Source organism: Acipenser ruthenus, chromosome 35, assembly GCF_902713425.1.
Source record: "Acipenser ruthenus chromosome 35, fAciRut3.2 maternal haplotype, whole genome shotgun sequence".
NCBI lineage: Eukaryota > Metazoa > Chordata > Actinopteri > Acipenseriformes > Acipenseridae > Acipenser > Acipenser ruthenus.
This window is the reverse complement of record NC_081223.1, coordinates 10611039-10629823: the sequence shown is the minus strand read 5'-3', so window position 1 is coordinate 10629823 and position 18785 is coordinate 10611039. Positions and strand designations below refer to the sequence as shown.

At 40.3% G+C, this 18785-nt stretch overlaps 2 protein-coding genes across 10 annotated transcripts in view; one reads left to right on the top strand and one right to left on the bottom strand.

Moving 5' to 3' along the window:
• The window catches only part of LOC117395406 (semaphorin-4A-like), a 31591-nt gene extending 27071 nt beyond the window's left edge, over positions 1–4520 (bottom strand). For 2 of the 7 annotated variants that reach the window (XM_059007330.1, XM_059007332.1), the window contains exon 1: positions 4381–4519. The gene's annotated coding sequence lies outside the window, so the exon portion shown is untranslated. Of the gene's footprint in view, positions 1–3178; positions 3630–4380 lie in introns of those variants that run through there. The other 5 variants (XM_059007333.1, XM_059007329.1, XM_059007331.1 and 2 more) reach the window with 4 other exon arrangements.
• The window catches only part of LOC117971960 (uncharacterized), a 35366-nt gene continuing 21008 nt past the window's right edge, over positions 4428–18785 (top strand). Inside the window, exons 1-9 of one of the 3 annotated variants that reach the window (XM_059007338.1) lie at positions 4428–4560; positions 11882–12009; positions 12500–12820; positions 14441–14767; positions 16263–16373; positions 16481–16502; positions 16990–17045; positions 17138–17196; positions 17536–17719. In XM_059007338.1, coding sequence (XP_058863321.1) covers positions 11970–12009; positions 12500–12820; positions 14441–14767; positions 16263–16373; positions 16481–16502; positions 16990–17045; positions 17138–17196; positions 17536–17595 — 996 coding nt within the window. In that variant the 5' untranslated portion in view covers positions 4428–4560; positions 11882–11969 and the 3' untranslated portion in view covers positions 17596–17719. Of the gene's footprint in view, positions 4561–11881; positions 12010–12499; positions 12830–14440; positions 14768–16262; positions 16374–16480; positions 16503–16989; positions 17046–17137; positions 17197–17535; positions 17720–18785 lie in introns of those variants that run through there. The other 2 variants (XM_059007337.1, XM_059007339.1) reach the window with 2 other exon arrangements.

Below are 18785 nucleotides of genomic sequence, written 5' to 3'. Positions count from 1 at the left end.
GACGTCTTTGAACTGTCTTTGACTCGTCTCTAACCACTAGGCCACACTGCCTCCCTTCCAGTCTCAGGTGTAACGGCCAGACTCCCTCCCAGTCTCTCAGCTCTAATCAATAGGCCACACTGCTTCCCCCTCCAGTCTCTCAGCAATTCATTCAATTAGTTTTTAATATGGCAGGCTGTCAGATACAGTATTTCAAACAAATGTCTGCCGAGTTGTTTTGACAGAAAAGCAGCTGTAAAAATCTTCAGAGGCAGTCTCCAGGGATCAGTTGACAGAAGGCTTTGATCGCAGTGTGGGCCCCACGAGGTTGCCATGGTTACGGCTTCTTTGCTCTGGTTACACCAGCCCTGCCAAGGATCACAGGCTGCTCCTCTCTGTTTAAAACACTGGATCTGACCTGCAGTTGCACCTTCCCTCTTCACACACAGTCCGGTGCCAGCGACACTTAAAAAAAAGGCGCTTTTAAAAGTTGCCTCTTGTGTTTGTTTCTTTAAATTCGATCATTTCAACAGCGTTCCACAAAGGGCGATCCAGAACCTGGGGTTCTCAAAAAGAGTTTTATTCAGGGATTTGAAAAAAAAAAAAAAAAAGCCAACTTGGTGAACACAGAACAAAGGTTCAATACCAGTGTTTCTCAACGGTAACATCAATGAACAATTGATGTTAATTATCTGCACTGTTAATGGGCAATAATTCTTAATTTTTCTTATTTTCTGTGGCAAGGGGGCTATGACTAAGCTCAGCTGATCCTTAGGGGGCGCTGTTACGAAATATATATATATATATATATATATATATATATATATATATATATATATATATATATTTATTATTTTCCCATGGGAATCCCTAAGTTGTATGTGAAACCCAGCACACACAGATTGGTTTTCACTTGCAGCATTTACAGGTCTCTACAGACAGATTTGCAGCGACGGTTCACCATCACTGACGTGTTTAAACGGAGAGCTCTTGCCTGACCCCCTGGGGCATTTCGAATTACAATGGGCAGCTTGTTTCTGTTTGCTTTTCAATGCAATGCTACCCAGCCAGCCTGGCTCATGACCCGAATTACACAGCCAGCAAGCCAGCGAAGCATTTCATTACAACAGCCAAAGATGAAGAACCCCGATCACCCCATTACACAAGAGCACTGTGCGGCTTTCAGATCCACAATACGAACAGTACTAACCAGGGGTGCCAAGTTTCCGTTTGTTAATCATTCTGCTTTGGCGTATCACTGGAACAGTTTGTTTCAATTCATTCTGTGCTGCTTATTAACTGGGGATCAGTGTTGTACTGGTGACTTTATGCAGGGTTTAGAAACTGTACCCAGTCCTGGATACCAGTACTACCCTGGAGATTGTACTGTCTGCTGCAGGGGAGCACAAAAGATGACCTGGAACGGGTTCAGTGATGGAAATAAAACTCCCATTGCATAGCGGTTTGATCCATTCCTGGTTACATAAGACATACATGAGCTTGTTACCTACACACTGTGGCTGATCAAGCTCCTAGTAAAACCAGGAATGGGTGAAACCGCTATGCAATAGGAGTCTTATTTCCATCCCTGTACTGAATAAAGGTGACAGAATAATCAAAATATTCTCAACACTACAAAAGGAGTGCCAGTGATCTATAATGATATGAAAGCTAATAAGAGAAAATGCATGGCACACCTTTAAAGGGTACAATGTAGTGTACGGTGCAGTGTGTCATAAACAGCAGGGTATTGCTGGTGCAAGAGGCATGCTGCTGGACGTATTGGAAAAGGTCAATCAATCTCAGGCTCGTTCACCTCTGGAGGCAAGGGGCTGGGATGCAATTTAGATGATGAAATGAGCTTGGTGGTCTCTGTGTCTATAATACCACAAACAGCACTGCGAACCTGGATTGCATCGATCCTTAGCGACAGCTTTGTTCAGCCAGATTCAGATTGTTGAGTTTCCCAGCTCAGTTAATGGACAGTGGCCCACACACCCCGCTGGTGACAATGGAAACTGGGAATCAGTTTCACAGCCTGGTTCCAGTATGGACTTGCAAACTGAATGGTGGAAATGGAACTGGTTTGGGGCTTTGCAAATGCAAATGGGGTATAATCTTGAGGGAGGACAATTTTTTTTTTTGCCAGGTCTCTCAGCAATTATCAATGAGTTATTAATACGCCAAGCTGCTGAAAACTTCTAATACTCATGAGATTTATGACACTGTAGTCCAATAACGGTAGATATGGTATGCTTTCTGTCAGGCATGTAAAGAAAATGGTCAAATACAGTACCGTGTTTCAAACAAAAGGAGGGGTGCTTGTAGATCTATTTTGACAGAAACGCAACTGTAAAAAAAAATAAAAAAAAACACTAGATCTTGAGAGAGCAATGGTTTGAGTCAGGATCCTGAACACACCCTGGGATCCTTCAAGAAGCTGCTTGATGAGATTCTGGGATCAATAAGCTGCTAACAACCAAACGAGCAAGATGGGCTGAATGGCCTCCTCTCGTTTGGAAACTTTCTCTTATGAGGTCACATCACTTTGCCAAAAATGTAACTATGTCAATCTTTTTTTGCATTATTAAAGAGTATGAATAATAGCCTTTGTTTTAATTGTGATACATGTTAGGTTCATTGTCTGACTCTATCACGTCACTCAAACGATCCCATCACCCCCGGGCACTATAAATTCAGAGCGAGGTAGTTACTACAATAAATAGCAATACTCTTCCAGAATTATGCATGTGAACGTCAGAAAACAAAGTCGTAAAATAATAATCCACGTGTAATACTAATAAAATGATTATTATATTTAGCACGCGTCGCTCGATAGCCGCTTTTCCATAAAAAGGCGTGAACCGCCACAGCTATTCAATCTCGGTGCCATGGCAACCACATTCCGTGTATAATAATATCACTACTATTAAGTAATACTAATACTACTAATTTATGTCTTATATAGTAACTAAAAATTAGCCCATCCAGAGATCAGGAGTCAATGGAATTGGTGTTTAGAATTATTACCGTGTTACCGACCTCATCACGGATATTGCGTAACCACGCCTAACACCAACATTACCACTCCCGTTTATGTCTTGAAACCGAACCGTCATTTCAAAATTCACATTTACATAAAAACGCAGTGACAGAGATATACAAGAAAGAAATGCAAAAAAAATGAAGGGTAGCTTACTGTATGAAAAAAGACGTGTGTTTTCTGTCAATAGCATAACACGCTTTCCTGATAAATCTTTTAGAGGCACGCCCTCTATCTCATACCTCAGAATCGTTGCTGTCTTCACTAACGTTATTTTGTATTATTTATTATAAAAAATGGTGTTTTCAATTGTATTCCAATCCTGTTTCTTTTCTCGGCTCAGCTTCACACGGTAACCCCCAGGTCTGTCTGAGCCGCCGAATCCTTACCACGCCGAAAATCACTGCACAATGATTGAAACGATAAAGAGTGCCACTGAGCAATTCCGCCTCCTCTTGCACTTTCAGTCAATCTCACGGCTGGTGTATTGCTTTTTTTCTAAGCAGGTTTCTTTTCTCCCCTGCACACTGCACACGGTTTATCTAAATACACGACAGCTGGTGCTTGCGTTTCCCCACGCCTGACGCGCAGACACGCTCTGTGGATGATACAGTATTTGTAGTCAAGACGCGCCAGGTCTCTGTGGGCGCAGCTCAGGTTGGGTGCAAACCCCGAAGAGGCTGCAGCTGCTGCAGGACGGTGCCAGGGGGCGCTCCACCGCCACAGCAGGAGGAGGCACAGCTTTGTGGTTTTGCAAAATAAACAGAACTTGCTGCTTGGTTGCAACTGATTAATGGTTAGAACTGAGTGATGTGTTCAGGGAAGCAGCGTGGCCTAGTGGTTAGAGTTCAGGGACTGGGAGGAAGAGAGGGGATGCAGTGTGACTTAGTGGTTATAGTTTACTGGGAGGAAGAGAGGCAATGTAGCTCTAGTGGTTAGAGCTGAGGGACTGGGAGAGAGGGAGGCAGTGTGGCCTAGACTAGGGTAGAGTTTAGGGACTGAGAGGGAAGGAAGAAATGTGTCCATTCTGTATTTTGGTCTATGGTATGGAGGTAAAGAAAAAAAACACATTTCTTGGGAATCCGAGAACCCCAAGTATTTGGCAGGCGTACTCAGCAGTGAAATACTTCCACATGCTGTACAGACTCCCAGTCATGAACCACAATTATGACAGGAACAAAAACTATATCCTGAAGTCCTGCCAACGAATTCCATCGGTTTTGCAAATCAAAATGGTTCACGATATTACAGATTTGTGTGGGAATTGAAATATCCAAAGTATTTTAAAGTGGAGCATTGCACATAGAAACCCAGTACTGATTGCAATGCTGTGCATGTCGTCACGCTGCATAACTTACCTGTACCGAAGCTGCCCGTGTCTTCATAGCATCCCTGCAGCTGTGTCCTGCTCACATGCCCAGTGTGTGCCAGTGCAACTCAGTGCCATCCCACTGCTTGCCTTGCGAAGGAATTGAATTCTGCTGCAGCTGGCTTTGCACACAGCAATCCAGCCTTGCTTGAATGCAAAGGTCCTGCCGGTAAGTGCATTACTTTGTTTTACTCAAAGGTAGTTTTATACCTACAGCATGACTTCCTACTCTATCTAGTTAGACTGCATTCATGTTCTTCCCCCTGGTAGCAAAGTTTTCTTCATTTTTATTCTTGCATTGACTAGGTCTTCATTATTCTAATTATGACTATTATTATTATTGCTGTGATTATGGTTCTTATTATTATTATTATTACTATTGGGCTTTGTCAAGGATAAAACTTAGTCTACACTGTTGTCAAACAGCAGCGTCACTTCACAAAAGGCTTGGGGGGTCCAAAGAATGCATTTAGGCCCCCCCCCCCCCCTCCATAGAAATAAAACTCTACAACAAACTTAAAAAAACCCCTCTGGCATTGCATGAATAAATCTAGTGAGCACCGGATATTGTCTAGGCTGTATTTTTGCAAAGATATCAACCAGGACATCAAAATCAAGTTTTTTTTACCAATGATTTTTCAGTTGCCATTAGAAGCAGACCACTCAGAAATACAGACTACAATTATTTTCCCTCGAAGTCCATTTTGTCGCCTCTAATCAGAATAACAGCTTTGTCTACATTTTTTGCAAACCTTGTTAACAATTCAACAATAAAATACACAGAAAACTGCATGCTTACTCTTTGCATCCTTTGTACCAGCTCAAAAAGAGAATAGAAACTACCAGTAGCGTGAGTTTAGCTTTTCGTTCCCCTCTTCGACTCAGTAACTTAATTAGTTGAAGAGGTGGCACTGGCTATTATTTTCCTATTTGAAATCAGCTTAGTTGCTGTGACGTCATAATAAATCTTATAAACTAAGAACTTTCAGTGACAAGTTCGCAGAACACGTCTTAAACACTTGAACAGAACTATTAGTGAAACGTACCTTTCTCTGTGGCTTTTTGTAACACAACGTGCACAACAGCTGCTGTCATTAATTTTGAATTTCAACGAAGGCAAATGATTGCGATATCTTGGGAGAGGCTGTTGCTATGGCGATTCTTTAGACAATTTTAAAACATAGCAGCGCTGCTTTTGACAAGAAACAGGAGAATGTTTCATTCAGTAACGTTGCATGGTCAGGCTAGTCGCATGAACACTTTCCTTTAAGCCGTTTAACTTCTCATGGAAACTGCCATTTGGGGGGCCTCCCTGGCAAGCTTGGAGGGGGCAGACGCCCCTGTTGCCCCCCCTCAAATGACGCACCTGCTCTTAAAAGCCTCTGGTCAGTGTCTGTACTTCCGTGGCAGCTTCTGTCTGCCTGGAAACAGAGGCAATTTCATTCCATGACTGTCCTGCAGAGGCCTCCTACCCTCACCTTTCTAAAGCAGTTCACTAAAATCCCAGATTCTGGAATACTTTTCCTAAATCACTCTGAAACAATCTTCGGCTAGCAGTGGCTCAGTTTGTTCCTGCACCCGAGACTAGATCCAGTCCTGTTTCGGGTCTCAGTTGTTTCTAAGGCTGCTGGGTTATTTATTTGCCCCACATGTCAGCTTTACTTTACAGTATATTGCAGGTACATTCTTTCCCTAGTCAAAGCAATTCTATCAGTAGAATTTCAAAAGCTTCAAATCGGTTTCTATAATCCATCTTGTTTTAATGAGCGGGTCCCAGGGTAGCTGCTTGTCCTTCGCTCTCAGTCCAGTTCTCTCATCCCTTGTAGGTCACAGTCCTTCATCCGGATGACAGCTTCGTCAGCCCATTTCAGTAGCTCGCTGATCAGGGGATCTGAAGCATGTTATCTGCCTGTCTGCCTGCCTGCTCTGTTTCTCCTCTCTCCCACTCGCTCTTTGTAGGTAGGTCACAGCTAGCTCTGCCGGGCAGTGAGGGCTAATGCAAAATAAGAGCAAAGCAGATTTGCAGCTTACAAAGGAGAGATCCTTGTGGGAATTAGTGCAGCTTCAAGGAGCTTTGAAATGCAGGCACTGACTGGTACCACGCTCCTCCCTCCCCCTTCCTCCTCCCCTCCTTATCCTCTTCCCCTTCTCCTGTCCTCAGCTCATCCTCCTTTACTTTCTGTCTCCTGTCCCCTCTTCCCTTCCCATCTCCACTCTCCCCCTCCTCTCCTCTCCACAGCTGTGGGTTCCTATTCAAAATCCTTTTAAAAAAAGGGGATCTGTCCAAAAACTTTCACGTCTCCCTTCATCCCCTCATCCCTCCTCCCCGTCTCCCCTCATCCCCTCTCACTCCTCCCACCCTCTCTCTCCTCCTCCTCTCCCCTCTTCCCCATATCAACAACAGCAGGTCCGAAAAACTCAAACCGGCTGGCCCATTTGCTCACTTTTCATTTGGGGGTCTCTATTCAAAATCTATTTTAAAAAGGTTTCAGAACCTTTCACCTATCAGTGTAATATTAATAAATGCAGATTTGTTTCTGACCTGTTACGAAGTCGTAAAACCACTTTAAATTAGAGCAATAAGATAAAGACCCCTTTGTGATCAGATTAGGACTATATCATAGAAATGTGCACTTCCCAGAGAGATCATTCCCTGCCTATTGTTCTCAGAACCTGTGTGAGCTCGTTGCCCTGGGGAACATTCCATGGAATCATAGCGGGTAACGGAACCTGGCACCAACAATGAGGATTCCGGAGGGCAAGTCAGAACACACACACACACACGCACAGACGGAGAGAAACTAACACACACAGGCACGCTGACAGTGCGCACAGATCTGAAATGGTCAGAGCTTGATTTAAAAGCTTCTGCGTCACGGTGTGTCCATGCAGTGACCACAATGCTAGCAGAGCACGCATCCGACGTCATACAGTTTCCAAAACCACAAGCTGACATGCGTCAAAATCATTCTGGTTTCCATGACGTCGCTCGTTTCCCGCGAGCTGTGCGTTTCATTGATGGGATGTTCATTCCCAAAACATCCCCTCCTTATCTCCAGAAATGGTTATGCTGCAATAACATTCAAGTCGTGTGCGATCATCTCAGACATAGAGGCAAAATGACCACGATGCTTGTATGTGGTCAACTCTTCCTTATAACAAGCCGCTGAAAACGGTATGGGCGCTTGTTGTGGGGGGCAGTGGTTACCCATTAAGGTCATATCATACTGGCCCCCATTTTCCATCCCAGCAATCCATCTGAGGAGAGTTATCGCAGTTCACATCAGCAAACTGTAAGTTTAATTGAACGTGGCGTCGGTGTGTGGAAAATGCTGTTTCGCTGCGTACACAAATCTAGTGGAGGACTACCCACCAACAAAGTATTGCAGTGAGAGCCATAGCAGCGTTTTATGGAGAGGTTCTAACAGATTTTGATGTTGATAACAGAAGAGAGTGTCAGATCTTATCCACCATGTATTTGATACTTACTGCAATGCTGAACATTGAAGATAACAATACAAGCTGGATAAAAAAGAAACTCGAAGCTTGCTTTAAACCTATAATATTAATTACAGGACACGTTTTCTTAATAGGTCGTTGTTTTTAATACAGTGCAATTAAGTGCAGAGCGCCTGCTTCAATCATTGTGGGTTGACTGTGCAATCGACAGGCATTTAAATACAATACATGGAAATAAATGCATTATATATTAATATGATTATAAGAAAATAATATTGCAAGTATGTTTAGTGGAGTTTGGTTGACTGTACAGGCTTGTGGGTGAAGTACAATTCGTTTTTAGACTGCGCATGTGCATGATCGCTGGGGCTGCTGTTTTACGGGATGTAAATTGGCTGGATCTCTGCAGATGAATGGAACTGCGGAAACTGAGCTTCAGCGACTGCAAGCTGTTTTCTCACCATTTCTAGTTTCTTTTTTCTTTTTTTTAAAGCGACGAGTTCGTATTGTTGACTTGCTGTTGCAAAACACATTTTCAAGATGAAAATGTGTTTTGCACCTTCCGGGAGCCTCCTCAAGACTCACCTCTTCAGACAGCACCTGTAGAACTCCTCTTTTTTCCCTCTGGACACTTTATCACTCTTCCTTAATGCGCTTTACTTTATCTGCTCCCTATTTTACTGCATTAAATCCTGTACTTTAGATTACTGTAATCTGTCACAAGTGTTATTTAATCTGTAGTATTTTGTATTTAATTACATCCTGATGTAACTATCACTGACACTGTTATCTGCTCCGTTATTGAATCGTATTCTGTCATATACTTGTACTTGCTAGAACCAAAGTCATTGTATTTATCTTGCTCTTAATTGTATTATTACTTTCACTGTGATCCTTGAAATGCATTTTTGTTTACGACTGTAAATCGCCCTGGATAAGGGCGTCTGCTAAGAAATAAATAATAATAATAATCTTGAAAATGTAGGAGCGCCAGTAACAGCCGTGGATGAAGCCAGGAGTTAATCGACCTTGAAAACGATATATTTGATAGATAGTTCACTTACATCAGACTCCATTTCTAAAGGCACGTTGTCTGGCACTTCTTCCCTCGGAGTGGAACACGAGGATAAGTCCCAGCAGCAGAGAATTCCTGTCCAAACACATCTATGCCGTGCAGAGCTGTGAACCCCGATATATTGATACCCCTTTTCTTCTTCGGGGGTTCAGTTAATCGAGCACCCGTTTTTTGTTGCACATTTATTTCGCTATACTAGATAATCCTGCCATTTTCCTGCCAGTTTTTGGTTTGTGTTCGATTTGTAACACTGTTTTTCAGTTCGCCAATCGTTTAGACCCCTTATATGTGTTTCAAACCCCTTCAGTGCGAATCAGACACCATAAGATGCACTTCAAGATAGCTAGGTTGAAGATCGACTCAAAGCAGCTGCACTGAATCGTGAGTCACCTTCAAACACCAAGTCCTACCGTTATCGGGAAACGGCCCCCCTGAGAGCGCGTTTAAAGACTCACTACCTTTGCAGTCAAATGGACCTCCTGTTAACGTTAGTAACGTCTTTTCAAGTTGTTTTCAACTGTTAGGAAAGATGAAAAAACAACACGGTTGTTTTGCTAGTGGTACAGGGCATAAATAAACGTCTTTCTTGCGCTTCTGTTTACTTAATCTAAACTGAAACGTCTTGGACTGTTTTCTTTTTGGTTTTTTTTCATATAAATTAAAACCACTCAGTACATGCAGGATGCTAGCTTCTCTGGTGTTTTGTGGCTTACCTGCTCTGGCCTGTACTCGCATGTATGCTTCTGCGTTTTGTAAAGTGATATGGAAAATGTTGTCTGGTTTGTCCGGAAGTGTACAGCCAGTAAAGACCTAGGCCTCGCGCTTCTAAATGCCACAGCAGTATTTGTTGCAACAACTTCAAAAGGTCTGCCTTCGCTAGACCAGTCAATGTAATAGCACTCACGATTCTAGGAAACAGCATAAACCGACATCTAAAGTGTTGAGATTAATAGCAACAACATGTTAACACGTTCAAACAGAATATGTAGCTAACTGCAATTCAAAAAATGCATGAGAATTAATCTCATGCAACAGATTTTAGACATTTCTTCAGTGTTTAAGAATTTATTTTCCATAAAGCACTAGCAAAATAAAGGTGTGATGCGTTAAGTCGTGTTTTTTTTCTTACTGTTTGTATTTCATGTCATATGCCCTGTATTTCACTGTATTTAATGTATTATGCATTGATCCTCGCTATCCTGTAAAGAGCTTTGTGATGGTGGTCCACTATGAAAGGCGCTATATAAAATAAATATTGATTGATTGATTGATGTTACACGTTTATTTATTCTAACTGAATTGCTGATATATTCTCTCGATATGTAATCATTATTCCAAAAAAATAAATAAATAAAACATATCTCACATGGTCTATGTTCTTTAAATAAGAGCTGTCCGACCTTTTCAAGAACATAAGAACATAAGAACGTTTACAAACGAGAGGAGGCCATTCAGCCCATCTTGCTCGTTTGGTTGTTAGTAGCTGATTGATCCCAGAATCTCATCAAGCAGCTTCTTGAAGGATCCCAGGGTGTCAGCTTCAACAACATTACTGGGGAGTTGGTTCCAGACCCTCACAATTCTCTGTGTTAAAAAGTGCCTCCTATTTTCTGTTCTGAATGCCCCTTTATCTAATCTCCATAGATTAGATAAAGGAATCTTTAGTTAAAGGAGCCGGTGACCAGGGAATTTTTAAAGAGCCGCACAAAACAGTGTATATATATAATCAGTGATATAGAAACACACTCGTCGTGTGTGAAAATGTAGACCACTTTGTGCTTTAATCAGGCATCGTAAACAACTTCTAAAAAGTCATGCATTTTACAATTTTGGGCTCTGTGTTCCGTTTCTCTTTGTTAATGAATGTGTGGCCTATTAAAGTCGTCCATTAAATTACACAATCGCTAATTTGCCTATTTTGACAATTTCCCCAGATTTTCAGTTCCAAAGAACGTGTGACGCGTTTAATATCTAAATGGCACTGGGTAAAATATATACCTTCTATTCCTATACAGCAGTGTTTATGCGTCATCAGGTGTAACACTGGTGGTGTTCAGTCATTTGGAACTCTAAATAATTGTTACGCGTTATGTGTTTAATCTGCGCCGTTTTTGCGAAATGTAATGTTTAGATTTTAAACACCAGCCCGGTTATCAACGCGTACACATGTTTAAAAGGTGTTACAAATCCTAAACACCTCCAAGAGTTCGCAAAATAAGCACCAGAAGGTGTTGAAATCCTAAACACATTGAGAATTAGAAACGCAGTGACGTGTTTGAAAAGTGTGACAAATGAATGTTTTAAAGTTAAATACTCGGTCTTACAACAGGAGATGTGGCGATGAGGCAGATGTTCCACGAAGCGATCAGTTAAGCGTAAAACCAAGTGTCTCATGAATAGTGTGTGTGTGTGTGTGTGTTAACATCAAATAAGTGTTGTTTACCAAAACCAAATAGTTGACTGAAGAGTAAGTAAAGTGAGATAAAAAACGGGTATGTCTCTAGACTGCACCAGACACACAGCTGCACGTGTTTGTGCTCGTGTTTAAAACACATCCATTTATTAGTATTTTGACTGCATTAAAGATACCGATTCACTTGTAGTCTTTTCTAACCCGCTTCTAAATCTAAAGAGCTGCACTGGTGCGCTCAGTGAGACACACAGCCCTTCTCTAAAGTAATACGAGTCTGTTTACATACTTTCTTCAATGAAAAGAGTCACCAACTTATTTGACCTTTTACAAAAACAAACGGCTTTGACACCGAGGTGAATCAGGCGGAGTTTTAGAAGATTGGAATTAATAATCACTTTGTTTGAATATTAATATTGGTGTAGGAATGCATGTTTGTGTTGTATGTATTTGTTTAGACATATATAACTGTGATCTTGTGGTAGTGAAGGACCTTGCAGCGGGATCTGTATACAATATCTGCACTTCCTGGCTTGTCTGTTGCAGCCCCTCTTCTTGCCCTGTTCACTGATAGTGTCTGCAGTGCGGATCACACACACAACATCCTCGCCAGCCTTGCTGTGCACTTCCCACCATGCTGCTCCGGCTCATTCTGCTATTCTACACGCTCCAAGGTAAGCGTGGCTTTACTGTTTATATTCTAACATCGCACAACACATCTGTGTTTCACTTTTATATTACTCTTCAATTTTTGTATATTATTACTTATAGATTATACGGCGTGGTACACATTATACAGAATACGATTTCAATGTATTATTTAATGAAAACGATACAACTTTCTAGAGTTTGAGGTATTATTATTATTATTATTATTATTATTATTATTATTATTATTATTATTATTATTATTGCATTTAGATACAAATACTTATTCAATGATGACAGTTTTACACTTTTTGTTTATATTTTTTTATGTCAAATGATTTGTTTCATTTACCGAATGAAATCTTAACACATTTTGGTTGGCCATGTTATTGCTGTTTGGAAAACAAAAAAAAAACTCCTGCTATAAATATTATTATTATTATTATTATTATTATTATTATTATTATTAGAGATATAAACAGTAGGCTCTTCGTTTTTCTTTTTTTCTCGTTTCAGTTGCAGATGCAGGACTGTTCCAATACCCGCCCTTAGTCAGAGCCGAGGTCGGGAGCAGCGTAAACTTGACCTGCGATATCGAGGACATGGGTGGAAAGTGTTTCACTGTCATCTGGTTCAAACTGCAGTCCAAGGGCATCCCGACCCTGGAAACTTATCAAAGTGTCAGAGCCGGTGGCAGCTTGGTAGGCGACGAAATCGAGAAAACCTGTTCCCTGAACCTAAACAACGCGCAGGTGAACGATTCCGGGACTTACTATTGCGCTTTTATTAGGAGCCCAATCATGTACTTGGGCAATGGATCCACGTTAATAGTACGAAGTAAGAAAGGTATTGAATAATTATGAAAGTTTCTTAAATAATGTGTTATTTTGATGAAATGTTTTTGCTTTAAGGACAGTGGGGCGATGTTGCAGCGGGTCGGAGGCGAACATGGAGAGTAGGGGAGACCGGGGCTGGTTGTCACATCTTTACTCTTTATTATTTTCTTCAATCTGGTGACATTCTGCTAGGTTCTGTTCCTCGTTATATTGAAGAATAACTCTCCACGTACAAATGCATATTTTTTATTTCAGTGTAACTTTATTCCAAATATGATATTTAGACGGCTGAAAATGCGCAGGTCACCCGTGACAACCTGCCCCATACTGGGGTTGGTTGTCACAAAGTATGTTCTTGGTTCTAGAGTAGCCAACAATGCAGCATTTTTTGTTTTTTTTAAATAACATAAAATTTCTACTGTGTACAATGACAGAAAAAGTTGTGTTTTTACTATAGACCTATATATATTTGAAATGTTGACCCACGCTACAAAATAATACCACAGCCTCCACAGAACCGGAGAACAAACAGTAAATAACTTAAATAAGCATTATATGGTGACATATCCCACATGTTGGTGTAAAAAAAGTAGAAAGAAAAAATATGACTTCTTCCTATAGGATTTACATGTGACAACCAACCCCAAAAACTATGTGACAACCTGCCCCAACCCGACTTTACATGATAATTTAATTCTCTCAGTACTACTGGGAGAACCTACTGGTTTTGTTTTTACACCAAAAGATTATTATTATTTATTTCTTAGCAGACGCCCTTATCCAGGGTGACTTACAATTGTTACAAGATATCACATTATACATATTATACATTATACAGATATCACATTATTTTTTACATACAATTACCCATTTATACAGTTGGGTTTTTACTGGAGCAATCTAGGTAAAGTACCTTGCTCAAGGGTACAGCAGCAGAGTCCCCCACAAGGGATTGAACCCACGACCCTCCGGTCAGGAGTCCAGAGCCCTAACCACTACTCCACACTGCTGCCCTGTAGTAAGATAGCCAGTATCTGGTTCTATTAACATGGCCATCAGTTCAAACAAACTCCAATACTACTAAGAGTTATAACATAAATAACAAGATATACATTTTTTACTTTGGGTATGAAAAAAAATGAAATATGTGCTAACGTTTATGTTTGATGGAATTGACCTCAAATTACAAGATGGTTGAGTTCCAGACAATAGAACACACATTTCAGTGTTAGTGTCACCTGCCTGCACCATCTAGTGTCATAGTTATGAGCACTGTGACAACCAACCCGTGTGACAACCAGCCCCGGTCTCCCCTAAATATATCGTGTGTATCCATTGTGTCAATATTGAACATTGGGCTGGGCTTGAGCTTGAAGTCAACGTTTGGCTGTACAGCCTTCTTCAAGAACAGCATACATCTCTGTAAAATGATCTAATAAAGTCAAATTATGGCCAACAGCGTGTAGGTTCCTTAAATCATTCCCTAAACTAATCCATGTTATAGATTTTTTTCTGGGCAATATTTTGCTGACCTGATACTATATACAACAACACGTTATTATCCAGCATGTTGTTCTTAATGTTTTATATATTCACATCGCTCTTATTGTTTCGAATACAGAACGCTCCGATGACCGCGCTTATATTGAAATCCTCACCCCTTCAGAGTCAGACGGCGAAGTCCAGTCCAGCGGCGACGCTACTTTAGTGTGTCTGGTGTTCGGGGTATCCGAGCAGGCTCGTGTCTACTGGGTCATAGAAGAAGATGTCGAATACGAACCCGACTCCGGGTCCAGAGATTCCAGCGAGTCCACTCCGGACTTTATCAGGAATCAGATCACCATTCCGGGCGAGGTCTGGAGCAGCGGGGCCGTGTGGACTTGTGTAGTGGAAACAGAGAGCGGGCGCAATATGAGCAAAAGCGCGAGCAAAAGCGTGAGCAAAACCGGTAAGAGTTATAAACCTGAACATTCTTTTTGTGCGATTAATTGTCTTAATTTAACCTTTAACCGGATTTCTATAATGTAACAAAGTTTAAGTTGCAGTCACTTTGATCGTGTATAGCCCTTTGGTAGCGCTATAAGGCTGTGCTGTTTTTATAAATGTGTTTGCCTAATGACCAATTTACCTTTTAAAAATTAATCTAATGTTGAGCAAACTTCGCATCCATACTTTGGGATGGTCAACGAGTCAAATGGCCAGTGTAACGTGTTCCAGAGAACGATCTTTTGCTTATCAACTCCCGGAGACGCGCTATCATGAAGATGGAATTTGTTCAACTTTCTTTCTCTGGTTTTAAGATCAGATTTGGGAATTGTTTAGAAACTCCTGCCAATGCTTCTCTTTCAGTTCATATTAACAAACTGCTAGTTTGGATATTGCTGCTCTAAAAAGAGTGCAAAGAAGAGCGACCAGAATTATCCTGGGTTTAAAAGGCATGTCATATGCAGACAGGCTAAAAGAATTGAATCTATTCAGTCTTGAACAAAGAAGACTAAGCGGTGATCTGGTTCAAGCATTCAAAATCCTAAAATGTATTGACAATGTGGACCCAGGGGACTTATCCAACCTGAAAAAAGAAACAAGGACCAGGTGTCACAAATGGAAATTAGATAAAGGGGCATTCAGAACAGAAAATAGGAGGCACTTTTTAACACAGAGAATTGTGAGGGTCTGGAACCAACTCTCCAGTAATGTTGTTGAAGCTGACACCCTGGGATCCTTCAAGAAGCTGCTTGATGAGATTCTGGGATCAATAAGCTACTAACAACCAAACGAGCAAGATGGGTTGAATGGCCTCCTCTCGTTTGTAAACGTTCTTATGTTCTTATGTTCTTATGTTCTAATGTATTCTATTCTATTATTTGATCGCTGTATGCTGCTGATGACGTCTGAACACAGATGTTTGTATTGTGTTGTTTGCACTTTGCAATTGTTCTTTGATTGTTTTTCAGTACCCTTGTAAATGACACCTCGGTCTCAATGGGTACCTCATTTAAATAAACAAATACATACATAAATAAATACATTCAGATGAGGTTACGTTTAATACATGGAGCAATGTTTTGCAAATGAAATCAATATCAAGTAAGAAATAGAGTTTTAATATGCATATACTTGTAATGTGTTTATTTTTAACTTCAGCGTCTACAGTGGCAGGTTACTAATACGAAATATCAATCTCATTAACACTCAGGCAGGACCATTTCTGTTGTGTTAGACAGCGCTGCTACTGGGTAATTAATTAAAACAAGCGCCCGTTCAAATAAAGCGCGACCGAAGAACCTTCTCTGAAAGAGGATCTTGAAAATGATCAGAATCGTGAAGGCGCCGCATCTTCTTGCGCCTCTTAATGCATCCCTCGTGTCCGCAGCACTATTGTACTGAAGCGGTATACAGTACCGGTGCGCGGTTCTCTTTTCACCTGTTTAACTGTGTTACAGGGAGCGGTGCGGGTCCACTCTTCCTCTATGGGTCGCTGGCGGCAGCTTCATTTCTTCTGATTACTTTGTTAATTACACTGGTATTATGCTATCGAAGACAGAATAAACCAGGTAACCTTTTCATCTGTATTATTAACAAGCTATTCGAAATAGAGCAAAACCACGAATGATTTAGAAATTAACGTTTTTGTGTTGTTGTGTTTGTTTGTGCCAAACAGGTGCGTATTTGGCAAATGAACGGTAAGTAAGCATTTAAATATTGCTTTATTATGTTAGATTATATTTTATATTAGTATTTATTTATATTAGTTATATCCTACACAAACTAATGTGAAGTAGCTCATATAGGGCGATTTTCACTTCGGTTTACGCGCTATTTACGCGCTGTAAGAAGGGCGCAAATAGCGCGTAAACCAAGTGAGAATATAGCCCTTAATTATTTATCTGTTTATTTATTGTAATATTACATCATCACGAATTATAACCCATTTATCACGAAATAAAACAAATTATTTAGTGCATGAATATTTTTTTTCTTCTCTAAACGGATTGAATGCTGATCGATTGATAGATGTATGTTTTACGCATGTATGCGTTTTAACTATGTATCACAGATTTCATGAATATTGAAGGCAGACTTCATATTGTTCACATTCATTTTTCTGATAGACCTTTCGGATAGTATTTATAATAAGATACCATGTTGATTCTTGTTTTGAATCTACAGATCGACGTATTCCGAGATTCGCGTTACAGGGAGGGCGCCAGACAAACACATAGCAGGTATTACAAACAAGCCACAGGCGATTCCTGGTTACCTTCTAATTAGGTTTGTTCAAAATCAAAATGATGTTTAAAATGATAATTTTCCACAGGGCAACGTGAAAACACGGGTTCTGGAGGAAGGCACGCCAGACCAAAGATAAGAGCAGCGGTACATTATTATTATTATTATTATTATTATTATTATTATTATTATTATTATTATTATTATTATTATTATTATTATTATTACGCCCTTTTATCATTAGATCTAAATACATATATACATATACACAGACACATACATACACTTCTAGATATTAAAATGTAATTACATCTTAACTCTAATATTTTTTTGCTATCGAGTTGCAGTGAAGTAATATGAATTCATGATCATCTCACACGGCTTCTTTTGGACAGACCTGTACATTCCTGTCATATGTCAATCAATATGAATTGACACTGTATGAAAAGTACTGCAACGAAACAAAATGCGCTTTTTGTTCTGCAGGAGCAGGATGACGTGCAGTACGCCAGTCTGCAGCTCGAGGCGGGTAGGAGACGGAAATGAAGACCGGGGCTGGACAGATTATTAGAAACACCTGCGTCATGTAGCACACACTTCTGTGTAACTGCACTGTCCCTCGTAGCACTGAATACTTTGATATGCAAATAGCAGCACCTATATATATATATATATATATATATATATATATATATATATATATATATATATATATATATACTTGAATTTATTTATCTGAAATACCCAATACAAATCATTCTATCCTCATGAATGTCATTGTTAAAAACATTTAATAAATATTTATAATTGTGTATTTTATAAAAACTGTAGATTTGCTGTATCTGCGTGCGTGTGTGCGTGCGTGCGTGCGTGTGTTAGAACCCCAACCCGAGATACGCCCCCATCAGGTATTATTTTATTATGAATGCAGCAAAAATGATGGTAGGAAAAGTGCTGTGTACCAAAAGGTGCAAAATCAAAAAGAAAAAGGTCATGTAGGTTCACAAAAATGTGAATAATTGATTTTTAAAAAATCAATTTCAGGACGTTTCGGGCTACGAGTCCTTCTTCAGCTGGATGGAAAAAGCAGTCCGTAAAGCTGTTAAAAACAAGTTGCCTTTCAAAAAAAAAAAAACTTCCGGGAGATGATGTCATGATGACTTCAGAATGGAATGTTCATTCCAAGAGGTTCCAAAGTGCCTCATTCGAAAACAAATTCGCATTCTTTTTGTTTCCTGGCTGTGTTTGTCCCATAGCAGTGCTTTATCCAGCAAATTGTGATGTCTTCTGCAGCGTGGTCTTGTGTGTTAAAATGTCTGGCAACAGGAAACGTAGAGGAGTTCATTCTTATACTTCTTGGATATCCCACAAAGAGATCATCTAAACACCATTTGGTTTCTTTTTTTTAAAAAATTTAATTTTATTCTTATAATTATTTGCATGTAAGTACACATGTTTAGATCTTAAACACAAGCGTTTAACCAGGTTGAGATCACAAAACCCTAAACACCAGCGTTTACAGAATGACACAGACACTGCCTTTAAGGAATATGACACATCTATGTAAGCAATAAGACATCAGACAGGGTGAGCGGTATTGGTTAATACCGGACCGCCCACGTGTGTAATGAGGCCCCTAGGAGGGTCTTATTGCGCTTAGAAAATGTGCAACTGTTATGGAGAAGTTTTGTGGTTTAAAATGTGATGAGTAGGTGGCTCAAGGATATCTTTCCAGG